General features: G+C 39.8%; 1 protein-coding gene across 1 annotated transcript; it reads left to right on the top strand.

Moving 5' to 3' along the window:
• Window positions 1-3,980: 3,980 nt before the first annotated feature.
• On the top strand, window positions 3,981-20,585 carry LOC306709235 (cytochrome P450 2K1-like; the record flags this gene model as incomplete). The annotated part of the gene is made up of 14 exons (XM_079177302.1): window positions 3,981-4,095; window positions 4,177-4,337; window positions 4,473-4,652; window positions 4,758-4,899; window positions 6,353-6,537; window positions 6,690-6,831; window positions 6,908-7,087; window positions 13,601-13,761; window positions 14,323-14,464; window positions 15,770-15,954; window positions 16,108-16,249; window positions 16,330-16,509; window positions 20,097-20,184; window positions 20,528-20,585. The coding sequence occupies 14 exons, from the start codon at window positions 3,981-3,983 to the stop codon at window positions 20,583-20,585; spliced, it is 2,061 nt and encodes a 686-aa protein (XP_079033428.1).
• Window positions 20,586-20,828: the final 243 nt, after the last annotated feature.

The raw sequence follows: 20,828 nt of genomic DNA, 5'->3' as shown, positions 1-20,828 counted from the left end.
TTCACTAATGGCTATTTTACCATAAAGATAAAAACAGTATAATTCAAATGAATTTCCCCTGGGGGTGAATAAAGTATCTATCTATTTATCTATCATCTATATATCTTCTTTTATATAGTTGATTGTCTATGGACTTTTTTTTATAATGAGATGGCTTCATTTGCCGATATATTCCTGCTTCCAGGTCACTGTAGACCATTTTCACAAATGATTGTACTTGGATTTGTTGTAATGTGTCATGGGTTTACTTTCTTATATTGCAGGAAGGGGTTGAAAATCACCTCATGTATTAGCACACGATGAAAAAATGTACACCTTCCTTGTCTTATAGCTGATTTCTAATTCAGCCTGCATCTGAAATTACAGTAATGTACACTTGTATATCATGTTTTTGTGTTGTTGAAATAACTACTTTATAATAAAACAATACTGGACACACTCTTTTTTTCAATCTTTTGTGATGAATGTCAATACTTCTTCTGGCTGACTTGTTTACCCATGGTGCCATGGTGGTACAGAAAAGGAATGGTTCGTGCTACATAAATTTGTAAACTGTACTAGTTATCCTCAATAAACACTTGTCACAAGTTTTTATAAAGTAACACTTAATTGCACTTAATTGCTGTCAGTCACCAATGAGGATGGGAGCAGTAGCTATTTAAAAAAACAATATCAAAAGGTATTACTGTTTTGCTCCATCACCCGGACTAACAGGAGGCTTGCCAGCTGTAGGTAAATATAGTACAGAGTAAGTCTTATTCTGTTTAACCTTTGGACTCTGTGACGCAATCAACTTAACAGTTGTACATTTGTCACAAACCAGGCCGCACAGCCATGATAAACACAACCAAGCAAATTTACAAATGATTTAATAACTTCAAGGCAGGATAAAAAGCAAGCTCAAACTAACAGTGGTGTGTGAAGTGAGTAATTCAGCAGTGTAGTGCCTGAGTGGGAAGTGTGTATGCAATGTTGTATAGTGTAGAAACAAACCATAATCTCAAGAGAGTATAAGGAGAGAGGGACCAACTCTTCTTCTTCTTGTTTGAGGTTTATTGGCAGTTGGCCAACAATGAATTGGTGCATTACCGCCACCAACTGGTGAGAGGGACCAACTGAGACTGAAGAGAGGTTTTAACAAGAGTGCACTGGCACACAGGGCCCATGTGTTGCCAGTGTTGCTGATGAGCTCAGGTGTTTCCACTCTGCTGATGACCCTCTCCCACACCCACCTCCAATACCTGCAGGGAAAGACAATAAAAGTGGAAGGGAGGAAGCTGAGGGTATATTTGTGCATAGCACAGTGTCAGGTAACATTTAGACAAAGCTTCACTCTAATACTCACACAACATAGAACACAGAAATATTGTCTCTGACTTTGTAGAGAGTGTAACTTACTGGCTGTCATGGAAAGCCTTTTACTGCAGTCCCCCACTACACTCATTATACTGGGCGTTATTGGGATCCTCCTCGTCTTGTATGTATATTACCTCGACCTTGAGCGTGACAGAAGGGAGCCTCCAGGACCCAGACCACTGCCTGTGTTTGGCAATTTGCTGCAGCTGAATCTTAAGTCACTCCACAGCTCTCTGTTTGAGGTAAGTGATACTAAATTGGCTGTATACTGCATTGTTCAAAAGTGTGGAACAATCTGTTATTTTGGTATTTTAACACAGATAAAAACAATATAATTCAGATGAATAGTATTATTTACATTTAGAATGGTCTTGCCTCCCAAAGTGTATATACATGATTTAAAATGCAATTTAATCTTTTGCCCCTCGAGAATACTGTCATAGTATGCAAATATTGACTCTTTGCATAAACTTAATGTTGTCAATAAAAGCCATCAAAAACGTATGAAATGCTTGTAATTATACTTCAGTATACCATAGTAACATCAGACGAAAATATCTAAAAACACTGAAGCAGCAAACTTTGAGAAAACCAATACTTGTGTCATTCTCAAAACCTTTGGCCAAGGCTGTAATGTAGGGTACTAGATGTTTCTGCCACTTTACTGCAGCTTATTATTATCGTCGTCATTATACAGGAAAAAAGAAAATATCTAACCGGTAAACTGTCCTGACTCTGTTGAAACGGGCTTACAGCAGGTTTGTGTTCTGCAGCACATGAAGAAATCTCAAATGCAATAATAAATAGAAACTGAAACAAGAGAACAAAACATTAATGGTTATACAGGTGTTTGCAGTTTTGCCATCAAATTTTATTTAGATGCCTGTTTGCAATTTGTATCTGTCCACAACAGTTATTTTAAAGGAAGTATTGGATTAAGTGCACGTGAAAATGATCTAGTGATGCGTTCCTTTCTACTTTGTCTGTTTGAGAAACTTCTGAACTAAACTATTCCAAACAGAGGAGAAGCAGCAGCACCCCCCCCCCCCCCTTGCTCTCTTTTTTTCCATCAGCAAGCAGGGCCAGAATCAATTGGTTCAGGTTAAAATCAAAAGTATTTAATGTCTAACAGAAGCCAAAACAATTCGCAAACTGAATTACACTATCGACCGTAAAACAAACATAATATTCCATGAAATATGAGGCCCCGTTCGGGCCACAAGACCGACGGGTATGGCTGCCCCATGACCAGAAGGAGGTCTGAGGACCTTCTGCAATTCGAAGATCCTTTGTCCCTGCGGAGTCTCTCAAAAGTATCATGTTTCACATTTCTCAGCCAATCGATCAGCTCAGTTATTGGCCTAACCCTTCGGACTTCCGTCGGCCATCTTCTTGACCCATTCCTCCCTCCTTGAAGGCTGTGCTCAGAAACTTTTCAATAACATCCCCCTCTCACTGATTTTTATTACTTTATGGCGGTGTCATAAATTCTCTGGTTTCTCTCACAGTGCACAATACATTCAGTAACTCTTTTTTTTTTTTTTAAGTTTAAACCTTCTACAAGTAAACATATTGTAACACAGAATATCCATTCTAGGAGCACTTTAAACTTAAATTCCTCACAGAATTAAGAGTAATGTTGTGATGATTTCAATACTAAGGCTGCAAAACTTAATAACCAGACAATATCTTGTTTGTTTCTTTTCAAAGCTGTAACGATCACTGCTTTTTCTTTTTTTCTTCATAGCTTTCCAAGCACTATGGATCAGTGTTCACAGTGCATTTGGGACCCGAGAAAGTGGTAATTCTGGCAGGATATGAGACCGTGAAGGAGGCACTGGTCAACTATGCTGTGGAGTTTGGAGAGAGACAAGTCCCTCCATATGTCAATGACATTAGCGGCTCACATAGTAAGTATAAAGCAGCGGATTTTTATTAATAACTCACAGTATAAGTTCATGTAGGTGACTCATACATTTGATCCAACGACAATGTCAACATCACGCAGCTCATAGTCAACAGCTGCTGCATAAGGTACAGTTGTTCTTTGAGCTAAAATTTCATGGCAATTCATCCAATAGTTGTAGAGATATCTGTCTGGAGAATACTAATAGACCATCTGACTTATATTTCCATCGCTGCAGCCTTGGAGCTAGCAAGAGCTGTCTGCATAAAACAAGAACAGACTGGACATGGTTGTTAAACTGGGTGGCAAAATAACAGGGAACCCAGTGTGCGGTAATACTTGTATGATAGACCAGTGCATCATGAATTTTGCTCACAATATCACAGCAGATCAAGTGTACGCTCCAAGACCTGACTGTGCACTTTCATCTTTAGGGCGCTGGTATATAATGCCCAGGATAAAAGAGGACTCATGATTAACCCACGCCGCATTCAACTGCTTAACAAGCTTTGATCACATGATCTGAACTCTTTTGCGATATTCCCGTATGCTCTTTGTGCATAGTGAAGTCCCCTGAGAGAAATCGTTCAACTTCTTGCTGACTTTTTTTCTAAAATTATTGTAATCTGATTTCAAATGACATTTGACAAAAACATGTGTACTCTATTTCACTTCAGGTCCAGGAATCCTATTTGCCAATGGGGAATCATGGAAAGAAATGAGACATTTTGCTCTGACCAACCTGAGAGACTTTGGGATGGGCATTAAAGCGGCAGAGGAGAAAATCATTGAGGAGATTTATTATCTGAAGGAAGTGTTCAAAAGACATGAAGGTAACTCTTCTCCTGTATTATGTCTTTGTAAGGATTTTATATTGTTTGTTGTTTTGCTCATTCATTTTTTGTTTGTTTCAGGTAAACCCTTCAGTGCTACCCAGTCAATAAACTGTGCAGTTTCCAACATCATCTGTTCAATTGTCTATGGCAGCAGATTTGATTACAGAGATGCAGAGTTTAAACGTATGGTAGACCGAGCCAATGACAACCTTCGACTTTCAGGCTCTCCTTCAATACAGGTACCACTTTGTCTTTCATTAAATACACTTTAAGATGTACCTTTAGTGGGTTATAGTGAGAATTAGATATTGACCTTTTTTATTGTGCCTTTGTGATATACTAAATAACATGTTGTTCTCTATTCAATTAAACAGTTGTACAACCTCTACCCCTGGATATTTCAATATGCGAGAAACAGGATGCGTCTCAGGAAGAATGTTGCTCAAAACCGAAAACAAATCAAGCAGCTGATCGGACGTTTACAAGAAACTTTGAATGTTCAGAAGTGCAGAGGATTTGTTGACTCGTTTCTGGCACACAAACAGGAAATAGAGGTATTAAAATCAAGTGGGATATCATACTTGTACATCACTGGAGGAAAAATGGTTCGAGCTCCTTTTTTAAAATGTTAAGTTTCAACACTTTTTTCACCTGTTAAGGCTTTAGGGACTACGGAGTCATTCTACAACATGGAGAACCTTGTGTCAACTGTTAGCGACCTCTTTGCGGCTGGTACTGATGCGACAGCAACTACGCTGAGATGGGCTCTGTTGCTCATGGCCAAATATCCTCAAATACAAGGTAAGTAAAATGCTTAGACCTGTTGCAATCAACTGGGGTACTTAACATAGTAGTAGAAGTTAAAATATAAAAATGTTACCTTAATTTGATGCAGTCAAAGATTGACAGGAAAGAGGGAGAGAACAGATGGAACAACATGCCACAAAGGTCAGTGGGTTGGATTTCCAAATGCTTCGACCGCTTGCATACAGATGCAGTCCCCAACTGTTGTACTTTACGTCATTTGATGCAGTCAAAGATTGCTGCATGTTTCTCCATCTGTTCTCTCCCTCTTTCCTGTCAAAGGTCCGTGGGTTGGATTTAAACACTTTGGGATTTCCAATGAGCCCACTTTTTCTGGGCCATAGGGAGCTTGTGACTAGTAAATACAATCATGTTTGTTCTAATAAAATGGTTAATTGCAGTAAATGATCTGCCCAACACGGGGCGGTGTTAAAACTCTTCGATATACCATAGAGTCTGCACCATGTGTGCAGTTTTAATTGTGCTCATTACATCCTGACAGTAATCAATGAATCAAATGCTGTGATAGCCGTAATGCTAACCGTAATAAATTAATTCTACCTGCTTAAATTCCTGCCTGCCTGTGCATATTCTGCCCGAGCATTCATTGCTTGTCACTGGAGTCTTTCACAAGCTGCTAGCTTGGCAGCTGTGAGTAACGATAGCCATGTTTATTGTTTACGTTCATTATAATTTTTGGCCAATGGTATGAAGAAAGATCAATGTCAAAATCCACAAGCACCAATAAGAGCCACGCACGTGTGTAGAGGTCACGTGTGTGTGTGCGCGCAACTCTATCAACCTCTCACATTAATTACTTTTGAGAGTACGTTCACGTCACTCCACGTAGAACATCTCTGAGCAAAATTGAAGCCTATGAGGAGAAAACCATGCGTTTAGGGTGAAGAGCCGCTCTTTGGCTTTGGAGGAAGGCCCGAAGGGACGGGCTGTCAGTGTTAACTCGGCGCCTGTCTTGCTAAATTTAGCAACTTTTTACTATTACTCTTGCTAGTTTCTCTACCAACCCTGTCTTTAACATATCCTGACTGCTGCAACCCAGGAGAATTAGTTTTTACTCCCAAACGGTAACTTTAAACTACAATTAACTAAAGATTCAATGACGGGTTCAATTTGTTCTGTCCATGGTAGTATCTCCATTTAAATGTAATAACCCCATAGAAACTGTATGCACCAAGAGTACTTTAGATATAAATAAGAAATTATTTAATTTCCTTAGTTTTGACCTATTGGCATTGAGAAGGATTTGTTTTTAACTTGTGCAAAATTCTGTGATATAACAATTGCAATGTCTTATGGAGTGTGTTCACGCAATTGATTTGTTTCTTTGAGGTTTCGGTCAAAAGCAATCATGTCAGTCTTTCTAGAATTGGTGAAACTAACTTTACTGCTGCTTTGTGTTTTAGTCACTGTCTTATCTTCTAATTTCCAGACAAGGTCCAGGCAGAGCTGAGCAGGGTGGTTGGGAATCGTCAGGTCAAGACAGAGGACAAGATGAACCTTCCCTTCACTGACGCTGTCATCCATGAGACACAGAGATTCGCTAATATCCTTCCCATCGCTATTCCTCACATCACCAGCGCAGATGTGACTTTTCAGGGCCATTTAATAAGAAAGGTAAGAATCTGACTGATGAAAACAAGTCTTCAGTTAACGCAGAGTAATGAAACATGATGCGATTGCATGCTTGATTCTAGAAAGCTACAGAAAGATAGTAGTTTATAGTGCTCTTTAAAACATTGTAAGCATTAATAAATGTCTCCTTCAAGGGGACCCCTGTGTTTCCTCTTTTGAAATCTGTTCTGTGGGATGAAAGCGAGTGGGAGAGTCCACGCACCTTTAATCCTGCCCATTTCTTGGACAAGGATGGGAAGTTTGTCGAGAGAGACGCCTTCATGCCCTTTTCTGCAGGTTAGCTACACTTCTAGGTTACACTTTTTTTCAATACCAAAGTTTTTCAGATTATCTAAAGCTTGTTCTCTCACAGGACAGAGGGCGTGTCCAGGAGAAAGTCTGGCTAGGATGGCGCTCTTCCTCTTCTTCACCTCCTTCCTCCAGCACTTTCGTTTCACTCCTCCACCTGGAGTCCCAGAGGAAGAACTGGATCTGACTCCAGCTGTGGGCCTCATCCTCAACCCGACACCTCATGAGCTGTGTGCCATCAGTCGTGAATTTCTAAATTAGTAGTCAAGCATTGTCAAACACTTTTGCATCGTGGAAAGCTTTTGAGATTGTAATGCCACTGAAATGGTAGCACTGCTGTCCACTCTGAAACCAGCTTATTATACACATTTGATCTTTAACTTAAGTGCTGAAGCAAGGTTTGTGTCTCAGTAAGAAAATGGGATAACATTTCTTTAACCTGTGAATTGACTACTCTGTCACAATGAGCTAATTTACAGCTGCACCAATCAAACTGCTGGAAAAGCTATATGATATTTTTGATTCATTAGCCAAAACATGAAAGTGTTGAAACAATGTCACCGTAGGGCAGACGTTGTTATTGATATATTTTATGTTATCAATATAGCAGCCATCTTTGGATGTTTTTTGTCAGCTGTAAGACCTTGCACTGCATTTCATTTAATTCCAATGTTTAATCACTATGAAGGAATGGTAAACTTGTATTGTGTATAATGGCCTTAAATAAAACTTGTAATACTCGTCTACTTAAGTCTTGAACGGTCCCACATTATGTGCTTGGAAAGATTTCATTTGGCACATAATATTACAACACATTCCAACTCATCCAATAATTACGCTTGGTCAGTGGCCTGACTCGTCCAGTGGCATGCCGTGCATGTTATACGATTATTTGTCGTGTACAAGTGAAGCTCAACACCTACAAATACACAAAGTGCAGATGCATAAATACGCCGAGATTGTGTGTCTCCTCTCGGACTGCTGCGCGAGTAACCGCCTGGGTGCTTTGGGGCGGCGGAGGGGCTCACGGCAGCACCCGCTGCTCGTTTACGACTAACTAGAACGGTACGTGCTTTGGCGTCTGAGTCAACACCAGAAAAGTCTCCAACAAAACCAGAAAAAGTCACTAGTAGCTTTTGACAAAAGTCGACGAGGGTTCGGAAAGTCTCCAGATTTAGCGAGAAAGTTGGCAACACTGGCACCAACTAAATATGTCCCCAGCGCAACATTGGACGTGACAATAGTTCCTGTCTCACATAAAACCAAACAAAACTCCATCTTCATAAAAACAAGTTGTACAAATAATATATAAACGAGCATACTAAAGCTACTGCAGATGTAAAAACAACTTACCAAAGCTGCTGCTCACTATTTAAAGACAAAGTCCATCCTCTTTGTTAAAGAGTTCAATCTCACGGTTGTTCAGTACATCCGTGCATTTTAGTTCCAGTAAGAAGTCCTCGATTCATGGACGCCAGTAAAGACAGTCGAGTCTCCCCAGTTGTATTTCTTGAATAAGTTTTAATGCTTTTGAGGGCTGAAAATGTCTGCTCGACAGAGGCAGCAGATATTGGGATTGTCACCGCCCAACATGTCACGCTAGCCCACTGACCGATCATGGATAGAAGGCTCTGACATGTCAAAGAATTCGCCCAACATGTCAAACTAAAGATCTGATTGGTTGAAGACTGACAACAATATCGTCCCCATTCACTTAAACTGCAAAGGGATTCACTTGCGAGTCTGCAGGCCTGGGGCCTCTCTTCTTACCTAGAGACACAGAGGTGAAATCTGATTGGATAAAAGCTCTACTTAAAACAAGCTGCACTGGAAGCAGAGCAACTGAGGAAGACTGTAGCTGTGCAATGAGAAAATAAAAATATTAATACATGTAGTGGATTTATGGAAAATTATAAAATAGTCATAACTTTGTGATTCTGTCTAGGCCAGCAGAGAAGGCCTTGCAGGCCCTGACAGCCCAGCACTGGAAGCTTCTAACTATGATTCTCTAGGTTTCCCTCTAGTGTCAGTTTTGGACGTACAGAGATGCCTCTCTGTTTCCAATTGTTATATTTAGTGTCTTTTCAAAAAAACTTCTGTCTTCACAGGGAGTTAGGTTTGGGCAACAAAACCACTTAAATAGGTAAGCATGTGGTTGACGTTAACTTGACTGACTTAACGATTGACGCCAATACCGAGTGACCAACGACTTATGTTACTAGCTACTCACGTGACTAACGACTGCTGTGACACAAGTTGCTGTTCGCTCTGCACGGGACACAATCAGTCCTGTGTTTTTTTGACCCATCCATCCTTGTTGACTATCTGGCTCTATATATTACGCAGTTGCTCTGACTGTCTAATTATGACACAGGTGGGTTTTTACATAGAAGTTAGTAGATAGTCTGCTGCATCGGCATCAGATGCTGAGAGACACTGAGCAACTGTCGGTATTTGAGTTGGGGCTTTGTACTTCTCAGCAGTATGCTCAGTGTGTGTTAAATTCAGTTTTACAGACCTTTAGACTGGGTGTTAGGATCGTTTTAACAATTCTAGATTAACCAAAGGAAAATCAAGAAGAATGCTGTAGCTGTGTCATGGGTTTACTTTCTTATATTGCAGGAAGGGGTTGAAAATCACCTCATGTATTAGCACACTATGAAAAAATGTCGACCTTCCTTGTCTTATAGCTGATATCTAATTTAGCCTGCATCTGAAATTACAGTAATGTACACTTGTATATCATGTTTTTGTGTTTTTTTGTTGTTGAAATAACTACTTTATAATAAAAAACTACAGGACACAGTATTTTCTTCAATGTTTTGTGATGAAAAAAAAAAGTAATTTTATGGTTTTAATAAATGGAAAAAATATATTAAAAATGCTTTTAAACTTTGATTTGGTCTGTCAATACTTCTTCTGGCTAACTTGTTTACCCATGGTGCCATGGGTAAACAAGAAAAGGAATGGGACTTTGCCTCTCTATAGCTATCCTACTACATGCTGCATAAATTAGTAAACTGTACAAGTCATCCTCAATAAGCAGTTCTCACTAGTTTTCATGAAGTAACACTTAATTGCAAAAGGAAGAAAATCATTTGTAAAATGGGGTAACTTAAAAAGGGTAAAAAGGGTAACTTAAAAAGGTATGAAAAGAAAAATATGGGACCTAAAGGGAGGGAAAATGGACAAAAGGAAAAAAACTGGATCACAGGGCTGATGTGTTGCCAGTGTTGCTGATGAGCTCAGGTGTTTCCACTCTGCTGATGACCCACGCCCACCTCCAATACCTGCAGGGAAAACTGCCATAACTAACGGAGTAACAGACAGACAGGGTCGTCACACATTACCAATAAAACAATACAAGTGTAAGGGAGGAAGCTTAGGGTATAAATTACCATATCACAGTGTCAGGTAAAATTAGAAAAACAAGTTTCCCTTTAATACTCACACAACATAAAACACAGAAATATTGTCTCTGACTTTGTTGAAAGTGGAACTTAATGGCTGTCATGGAAAGCCTTTTTCTGCAGTCCCCCACTACAACCATTCTACTGGGCATTGTTGGGATCCTACTTGTCTTGTATGTGTTTTTCCCCAACTTTGACCATCAGAGGAAGGAGCCTCCAGGACCCAGACCACTGCCTGTGTTTGGCAATTTGCTGCAGCTGAATCTTAAGTCACTCCACAGCAAGCTGTTTAAAGTAAGTAAGTGATATTAAATTGTATACGGTGTATACACTGCTGTTCAAAGTGTGGAATCACCTGTTATTTTGATGTTTTTGATACCATTTCAACCTAAATAAAAACGGTATATAATTCAGACAGACATTCCAATATGAATCTGATTAACGCAGATTTTTTAACAGTAACATGATTTATTATAAGATTTGAAAATAGGACTTTCATCCATCTAATAGTAGCGATGCACCGATACTGATATTGATCCGATATTGGATCGGGTATTGGTGACAATTGGCTGATCGGGTATCGGATACCATTATTTTATTAAATAACAATTCTGCACATTTATATCTCTGTATTTATTTGTTATGTTTTTTTCCGCACGTGTTCCTTTTGCTCATCAGACCTCCCCTTTACCTAAACCTCAGCTGTTCTTCTGGCTTTTTGTTTTTTGACCATTTTTGTATGCGTGTTAATTCTGCTGGATGCCTGTTCTGCTTTGAAGTGAGCCTCGATAAAACTTAGATATTTTTGCAAACTCAACTCTCTGGTCTATTCTCTGCGCTTGAGTCATATTCTGATCATCACATCCGCACAGTGAGGCATACAGCTTATCAAATATACACTAGTATCGGATCAGTACGTCGTATCGACCATTAACCGCAGGTATCACTATTGGTATCGGGACTGAAAAAGTTAGATCGGTGCATCCCTACCTAAAAGCTTTAAAGACCATTAAAAAATATAGAGTGGTCCTCTCAGCCATTTGATTGTACTGGATCAATCTTTTTTGGGACTCAATTACAAACTATTGTTTGATTATGAATTATATAGAAAAATGGAATTGATAATGGGATTTTTGACTTTTTGAGTGATGGATCACTGTACTGTAGGATACAAGATGTTTCAACCACTTTACTGCAACTTATCATTATAAATATTATCATTATATTGGAAAAGATTAAAAGAAAAATAGCTCAGCAGTTAAACTGTCCTAACTCAGTTGAAACTGGTTTACAGCAGGTTCCTGTTCTGCAGCATATGAAGGAATCAAGTGATGGACCGTGCATTTTATACCTGGGCCTTCAGTGCTGTCCTGCAGCTGAAACACCACCTAATAACCTCATGATGGCACCAAAATTGTGGGAAATATAATGTTTTCGGTGGACTGCGCTCGCGTAGGAGACACCGGGCTGTGACCGCTCAACCCGGAACAAAAAAACCACAACAAGAAAACAGCTGAGGCCCCGCACTTCTAGGAGGCTAGGCTAAACTAGCTTAACAAACAATAACTCCATGCATGACGGTATGCTTCGTAATTAACGGACAATGCATATATAGTCCAAATCTATATAATTAATACAATGATAACAACAAACTCACAAGAACCAGAACAGAGCATGATAAATCAAACCAGCAACACTGCAGCGGAACACACATTCTGCTACACACTCAAGGACCATTCAGATATTAGATGTAAAAAAACAAACGCAGTTGACTTACCAAATGCTGTTCACTTAAAGACAAACTCCATCCTCCTTTCTTTGTTGACAAAGAGTTTAATCCCACGGTTAAATCCCTACTCACAAATCCGTTTCTCCTCCTCCTTCAGCCATTGAGTGTAAAAAAACAAAACTAGGTAAAAAAAAAAATCTACACATACCGCAACCACATACAGGTGGTTGCATTATTTCAATCAAATGGTATTCATATGCCTATTTGTAATAGAGGTTATTGCTTTAATGTGATGTGGGATAAGTTATAATGATCACTTCTTTTTCTGTTTCATAGCTTTCCAAGAACTATGGATCAGTGTTCACAGTGTATTTGGGACCCCAGAAAGTGGTAATTCTGGCTGGATACAAGACCGTGAAGGAGGCACTGGTCAACTATGCTGTGGAGTTTGGAGAGAGACAACTCTTTCCATTAGGCAATGACTTAAGTGGTTCACATAGTAAGTATAAAGCAGCGGATTTGAGTGATAACCACTCACAGTATAAGTTCATCTAGGTGACGCATATATTTGATCCAACGACAATGTTAACATCACACAGCTCACAGTCAACAACATCTGGCACAGTTGTGCTTTGAGCTAAAAGCTTCTTCCATGGGTGGCGCTGTTTCAATTGCTCCGCAATCCAAATATTGTGTATTTTAGAATACAAAATGAGTTCATACTGTTGCAAGGCATAGTTGTTGTGATTAGCCTTGGTAATGTGTGTACAAAGACAACAAAGTGTGATAGCCTGGGTGATTGCATTAGCCAGCCTTCGTCACTGATTCGGATAACTATTGACCCCAGGGAAGGAACTCCTAATCCTTTTTGGCCTTCAGGCAGCGGCAGCAGGGAGACAATTCTCTTGTTGGGGTGATTGAGGAAAGTTGACATCTGATGGTCTTCAGGCCAGGTAGTCCCTCTTGGTGCTATTCCTGAACCAGGCAGTGGTTCTGCCTGTCAGGACAGTCTTCATGGTGCAGGTGCAGGAAGCAGCACCTTGAGGAGCAGCCTGAAGTCCGTCATGCATACGAGGTGGTTGAGACACTGACAGGCTTTTTGCATAGTTAGAAGTTGATGAAGTCTTTGACAAGCCTCTGAACGTACTTCATCATTATAGAAGTCAGGGATTTGGGGGATTCATCCTTTAGGAACGATGAATGTACCAGATTGCAGAGCAATTCATCCAATAGTTCTAGAGATATCTCTGTCTGGACAAAAGCAGTAGACCGACCAACTTATTTTTCCATCGCTACAACCATGGTGCTGTAACGATGTAATCCGATTTCAAAAAGTTCAAATAACATTTGAGAAAAAGATGTGGTCTTCATTTCATTTAAAGGAATCTTTTTTGCCAATGGGGAGTCATGGAAAGAAATGAGGCGTTTTACTCTGAGCAACCTGAGAGACTTTGGGATGGGCAAAAAAGCGGCAGAGGAGACAATCATTGAGGAGATTCAATATCTGAACGAAGTGTTCGAAAGACATGAAGGTAACTCTTCTCCTGTATTGTATTATGTATTTATAAGGATTTTATATTGTTTGTTGTTTTACTCATTCATCTTTTGTTTGTTTCAGGTAAACCCTTCAGTGCTACCCAGTCAATAAACTATGCAGTTTCCAACATCATCTGTTCAATTGTCTATGGCAGCAGATTTGATTACAGTGATGCAGAGTTCACATGTATGGTAGACCGAGCCAATGACAACATTCGACTTTCAGGCTCTCCTTCAATGCAGGTACCACTTTGTCTTTCATTAAATACACTTTAAGATGTACCTTTAGTGGGTTATAGTGAGAATTACAGACTCATGGGGCCATGAGCATGCATATTGCCCTTTGTATTGTGCCTTTGTGTTGTACAATAACATGTTGTACGTGTTATTCTCTTTTCAATCACAACAGTTGTACAATATCTACCCCTGGATATTTCAATGGGTGGGCAACAGGATGCGTATCAGGAAGAATGTTGCTGAAAACAGAAAACAAATAAAGCAGCTGATCGGACGTTTACAAGAAACTTTGAATGTTCAGATGTGCAGAGGATTTGTGGACTCGTTTCTGGCACACAAACAGAAAATAGAGGTATTAAAATCAAGTGAAATATCATAATACAAGGTTTGAATCTATAGTTATTCATTATTTTCTTTTAATGATTTAATTGATGATTAACATGAATTCATAAAACATCACCTCTGTTCTAATTCTATGAAAACGGCCGATAACTGGAGGATGAAAAATGGCAAGAATGTCTTTTAAAATTAAGTTTTAACACATTTAGTCTTTCATCTGTTAATAAGGATTTAGGGATTACGGAGTCATTCTACAACATGGAGAACCTTGTGTCAACTGTTGGCAGCCTCTTTGCCGCTGGTACTGATACAACAGCAACTACGCTGAGATGGGCTCTGTTGCTCATGGCCAAATATCCTCAAATACAAGGTAAGTAAAATGCTTAGACCTGTTGCAATCAACTGGGGTACTTAACATAGTAGTAGAAGTTAAAATATAAAAATGTTACCTTAATTTGATGCAGTCAAAGATTGACAGGAAAGAGGGAGAGAACAGATGGAACAACATGCCACAAAGGTCAGTGGGTTGGATTTCCAATGAGCCCAATTTTTCGGGGCCAAAGGGAGCCTTTAGACTAGTAAATACAATTTTCATGTTGTATTTGTTATGTTTGTTCTAATAAAATCCAGTTACTTTGCAGTAAAATATCTGCCCAACCGTGGGCTCTCTTTGATATACTATTGTGTCTGCACCGTGTGCAGTTTTCATTTTGCTCATTACATCCTGACAGTAACCAATGAATCAAATGCTTTGACAAAAGAAATCTGGTATCTGTGACTGTCGCAGGACTGTAATAAGCCCGAACAATCATTTAATTCTACTTGCCTAAATTCCTGCCTGCCTGCACATATTCTGCTCGTGCATTCATTGCTCGTCACTGAAGTCTTTCACAAGCTGCTAGCTTGACAGCTGTGAGTAACGATAGCCATGTTTGTTGTTTACATTCATTATGATAATGTCAAAATCCACAAGCACAAATGAGATCCGTGCATGTGTGTAGAGGTCACGCGTGTTCAACTCAAACAGCCACGGACACTAATTACTCCTTTCACATCACTCCATGCAGAACATCTCTGCTCACATGAGCAAAATTGAAGCCTAAAGAAAACCATGCTTTTAGGGCGAGGAGCATCTCCTGGTGCACGACTTCTGTCACTGCTCTTTGGCTTTGGAGGAAGGCCCGAAGGGACGAGCTGTCAGTGTTGTCAACTTGGCTACGGTCCGGCTAGATTTAGCACTTTAGGAGCTAGTACTACTAGTACTAGTCTTTTCATTGGAAAAGCCTTTAACATATGCTAACTGTTGCAAACCAGGATAATCAGCTTTTACTTCCAAACTGTAATTTTAAACTACAACTAACCAAAGATGAAATGAAATGACAGGTTCAGTTCATTTTGTCCATATCATCCCTATTTGAATGATATATTTAATTGCTATGAGTGCAATGTTCTACCAGCTGGTCATAAAATTACACTAATGGCATTGAGATGCATTTTTCCTAGCTTGTGCTAAATTATGTGATATAACAATTGCAATGTGTTGTGCAGTGTGTTCACTCAAATCACTATAAAAAGCAATTATGTTGGTCTATCTACAGAATTGGCGACAAAAACATGGTTTACTGCTGCTTTGTTTTTTAGCCACTGTGACTTCTTTTTTTTTTCTAATTTCCAGACCAGGTCCAGGCAGAGCTGAGCAGGGTGGTTGGGAACCGTCAGGTTAAGGCACAGGACAAGATGAACCTTCCCTTCACTGACGCTGTCATCCATGAGACACAGAGATTTGCAAATATCCTTCCCATCGCTATTCCTCACATCACCAGCACAGATGTAACATTTCAGGGCTATTTCATCAGAAAGGTAAGAATCTGACTGATGAAAACAAGTCTTTCAGTTTACTCTGAATAGTGAAACATGATGCGATTGCATGCTTGATTCTAGAAAGCTGCATAAAGATAGTAGTCTATAGTGCTCTTTAAAACATTGTAAGCATTAATAAATGTCTCCTTCAAGGGGACCCCTGTGTTTCCTCTTTTGACATCTGTTCTGTCGGATGAAAGCGAGTGGGAGAGTCCACGCACCTTTAATCCTGCCCATTTCTTGGACAAGGATGGGAAGTTTGTCAAGAGAGACGCATTCATGCCCTTCTCTGCAGGTTAGCTACACTTCTAGGTTACACTTTTTTTCAATCCCAATCAAAGTTCTTCAGATTATCTAAAGCTTGTTCTCTCACAGGACGGAGGGCGTGTCCAGGAGAAAGTCTGGCTAGGATGGAGCTCTTCCTCTTCTTCACCTTCTTCCTCCAGCGCTTTCGTTTCACTCCTCCACCTGGAGTCCCAGAGGAAGAACTGGATCTGACTCCGGCTGTGGGCTTCAGCCTCACCCCGACACCTCATGAGCTGTGTGCCGTCAGTCGTGAGGGATTTCAAAATTAGTACTCGAGCATTGTCAAAAGCTTTTAGTGGAAAGCTTTTGAGATTGTAATGCCACTGAAAAGGTAACACTGCTGTCCACTCTGAAACCAGCTTATTAAACACATTTGATCTTTAACTTAAGTGCTGAAGCAAGGTTGGTGTCTCAGTAAGAAAATGGGATAACATTTCTTTAACCTGTGAATTGACTACTCTGTCACAATTAGCTAATTTACAGCTGCACCAATCAAACTGCTCGCAAAGCTATATGATATTTTTGATTCATTAGCCAAAACATCAAAGTGTTGAAACACTGTCACCGTAGGGCAGAGATTGTTATTGATTTATCATAAATTTTATGTTATCAATATAGCAGCCATCTGTGGATGTTTTTTTTCAGCTGTAGGACCTCACAGCAACACCTTGCACTGCATTTCATTTAATTCCAAATATGAATCACTATAAAGGAATGGTAGAGTTGTATTGTGTATTATTGCCTTAGATAAAATGTTTAATACTCGTATACTTACCTCTTGAACAGAGAACGTTTCCACAGCGTAGCTTGTAATAAAGAATTATTCGTAATCCTTATTTTGGTTTCAGTAAATTTAATTTGTCCATTGATATTCCTTCCTCCCCATCAGCTTCTGTCCCTGCATATTCGATTCCTTAAATAAAACAAGTTTGTCTCATATAATACAAGTTAACCAGGACACATATGTTGGGATCTGGCAGGAGCATGTTTTGTTATCAACAAATATGAAAAGTAAATTATTGACCTAAATATAATTATCAATCAGATTATTAACAAATAACGGGGCACCACCCTTAGCTCAGGGACCAAAAAGCAAACGCAATGCACAAAGTAATCACAGAAAGCTGCTCTTTAAAGTATAATAGTTTATTAAATTCCAACAATACTGAGCAAGCCATTACTATCCAAACTAACTACTATACAATTACAAGCCTATCTAAAAAACGTGTGTGCAAAGGAAAAATGGCGTCCGTTATTACGCTACGCAAAACTACAAAAATGGCGGTGAGGCCACGAGTATCTAACTGAGTAATGAGGCACACAATATAGGCCACGCTCACACATCACGTGTGTCTGAGATGAGCATAACAGCACAGCCTATATGAGTATGTGGTTGGGTTAATTCAAACAATAAGGAAAAGCAAAAACACTCAAAGAAGGTAGATCCTCACCGCCGCAGTAAAATACAGCAACGGTTACTTTATCACACAGAAACCCGACTGACGAACTTAGATTCGGCAGCCGCGGCACTGTTTTTTTTCAACTGATAAAGTTACAGTTTACAACCTTACTCGAGGGGACTGATCTAAACGCAACACTATTACAGCAACAACACAACAGTAACTGTTGGAGTCAAATATGGTGTTGTAAATGCAACTGCATTTCTCTGTGTGTACGTTGGGTGGCGCTGTATTAATGTCCTGGGCGCAGTTATATAGGTCCTGAGCTCACCGTGCTTGTCAGGTGTTTGACCCCGGAAGGGCAAAGGGTTTTGACCACTATACGCTAATGTGGTGTGCGAATACAACTGGTGCATTTACTTCGGTGGAAAGAATGGGACTTTTTGTACGTTGTTCCACAACAAAGAATAAACGAGCTATCTATCGCAAACAAACTTGTCTGTGATGAATTACCTAAAGCAACGCACATCACAGGTAATCTAGACGTACAACGAGCGCGTCAACCAGGTCACTCCAGTGGGAAAGACACCTCAGGAGCTTACAGAACAGGACTGGGCTTCTTTAACAGTAACTTTACTCAGCATTAACGGAACTCTGCGGTCCGTAGAAATACACAATAACATGTTAACAGTACACTAAACTTAAAACACAACAAACAAGGTTACAAACACACTATGACCTATCTCTGCCCAAACACAAGCCTCTTACTTTGAAAATGCTTCGTAGCGGTCGATGTGGTTCTTTGAATTTCTGTTTTGGGTAACACTATAATAACTACACACTATGAAGCATTAGTTAAGTATGAGTAAACACTTAATTCATCATTTATAAAGCATTGTTCCTACATTAACACTCATTAATATGCAATTCATAGCAAGTTATAAATGTTTTATTCTTGATTAATAAGCTTGTCTATTGTGTTTCATGATTTTTTTTTCATCCTTTTTAAATGATGGATTCCCCATTTTTAAACTAAGTATTATATGTATTACAAACCAATTATTGAGGAGTTGTAGTTGACTAAGATCATTTTTAAAGTAAGTAAATGATTAAGATCTTATTTAGATACACATTATTCATGCATTTATATATATATATGTGCAGTCAGAAAGTACGTGGACAGCAACATATTATAGTTGAAATTAACTGATTTGGCCAGTCACAATTACAGTACACCACTGTTTGTTTGGCCAGCACCCGCTGCTCGTTCACGACAGTGCAGAACGATACGTGCTTTCACGTCGGAGTCAAAACACCAGAAAAGTTTCCAACAACACCAGAAAAAGTCGCTAGATTTGTCGCTAGTAGCTTTTGACAAAAAGAGTCACCAAGAGGGTTCGGAAAGTTGCCAGATTTAGCGAGAAAGTCGCAAAGTTGGCAACACTGGCACCGGCTAAATGTGTCCCCAGCGAAACATTGGATGTAACAATGGTTCCTATCACATATTAAACCAAACAAAAATCCATCTTCATAAAAACAAGTTAACCAGTAGAGGGCTTCACCGCAGGCATCCACTCCCGGACCTGTGGAAAGTCTCACTAGCACGTGGTGTGTCCCAAGATGGCGCCAATTTTGTCTTTTGCTCAGAATGAGGCAGCAGTGTAAGCCGCCTACTCCACCGCCGAGGGCTAGGAATGGGACAAGGGTGTGTAGGTGCTGGGGTTATCAGTCAGGGTGTGTCTCCTCCTGCTGACCTCCCCCTGGTCAGGTGCCGAGCTGTCGCTGTCGTCTGAGAGGGATACGCTAACGGCTTGTATGATTGTTGTTCATTCCTAGCACTACACCCTCTAACACAAGTTGTTCATGTTAGCTCTGCTCGAGTGGGGGACGGTTGTAGAATAACCGTACGAGACCGCATATAAATTGCTACTTTGATCCCAGCTTGTATAAAAATGTTTAAAAGTAAACAGAACATATCCCAGAAAGGTACACACAAACATCATTTGACCTGCAAGAAGTCCCAACCTGAGTCAGTCAGGTGAAGGAGGGCATGACGTAATGAGAGGATCAGATGTGGTTTGTATTGGTTCAGTCAATAAGATGTGATTGGTGAAATGTGGGATGAGGTTTGGGACTACAGTATACAAGTCATGTGTATGAAACTTGACTCTTTGGATTCATTCTAAACATCTCCTTGTGGACACAATAATAAACGGTCTCTGCTGGTTGCTACTCCAACTACTACATCTCTTCTCCTCATTTCGGCCACAACATAATGGTGGTGTTTTTGCCACAACATCACCTGGCGTAGAACGTCACCTTCCTACTACTGCTACTTTGTTTCAGAGGTCAGTTGCCTACATGAATCCACACACATTTGTTACAATTCTTAAGACGTGAATCAGTTTAACTCGCTGCAACTGTTTGTCCTTGCAGGTCGCAGGGCGTGTCTTGTAGAGAGTCTGGCCAGAATGGAGCTCTTCCTCTTCTTCACCTCCCTCCTTCAGCGCTTTGCCAGTTTTAGGTAAATATAGCATATATAGTAAAATGAATTCTGTTAACAAACCTTTGGACTCTGTGACTCAACTTAATAGTTGTACATTAACTAAAGGACAATAAATGTGTAGGGGAGGAAGCTTAGGGTATATATATATGCATCTCACAGTGTCAAGTAAAATTAGGACAGAGCTTCACTAATACTCACACATCATAAAACACAGAAATATTGTCTCTGACTTTGTTGAAAGTGTGGCTTACTGGCTGTCATGGAAAGCCTTTTTATGCAGTCCCCCAGTACAATCATTCTACTGGGCATTGTTGGGATCCTACTTGTCTTATATGTGTTTTTCCCCAACTTTGACCATCAGAGGAAGGAGCCTCCAGGACCCAGACCACTGCCTGTGTTTGGCAATTTGCTGCAGCTGAATCTTAAGTCTCTCCACAGCACTCTGTTTGAGGTAAGTGATACTAAATTGTATACGGTGTATACACTGCTGTTCAAAGTGTGGAATCACCTGTTATTTTGATGTTTTTGATACCATTTCAACCTAAATAAAAACGGTATATAATTCAGACAGACATTCCTATATGAATCTGATTAACGCTGATTTTCAAACAGTAACTTGATTTATTATAAGATTTGCAAACAGGACTTTCATCCATCTAATA

The sequence above is a fragment of the Pholis gunnellus genome (assembly GCF_910591455.1).
Source record: "Pholis gunnellus genome assembly, chromosome: 17".
NCBI classification, from domain to species: Eukaryota; Metazoa; Chordata; class Actinopteri; order Perciformes; family Pholidae; genus Pholis; species Pholis gunnellus.
This window is presented reverse-complemented; position numbering and strand designations above follow the sequence as displayed.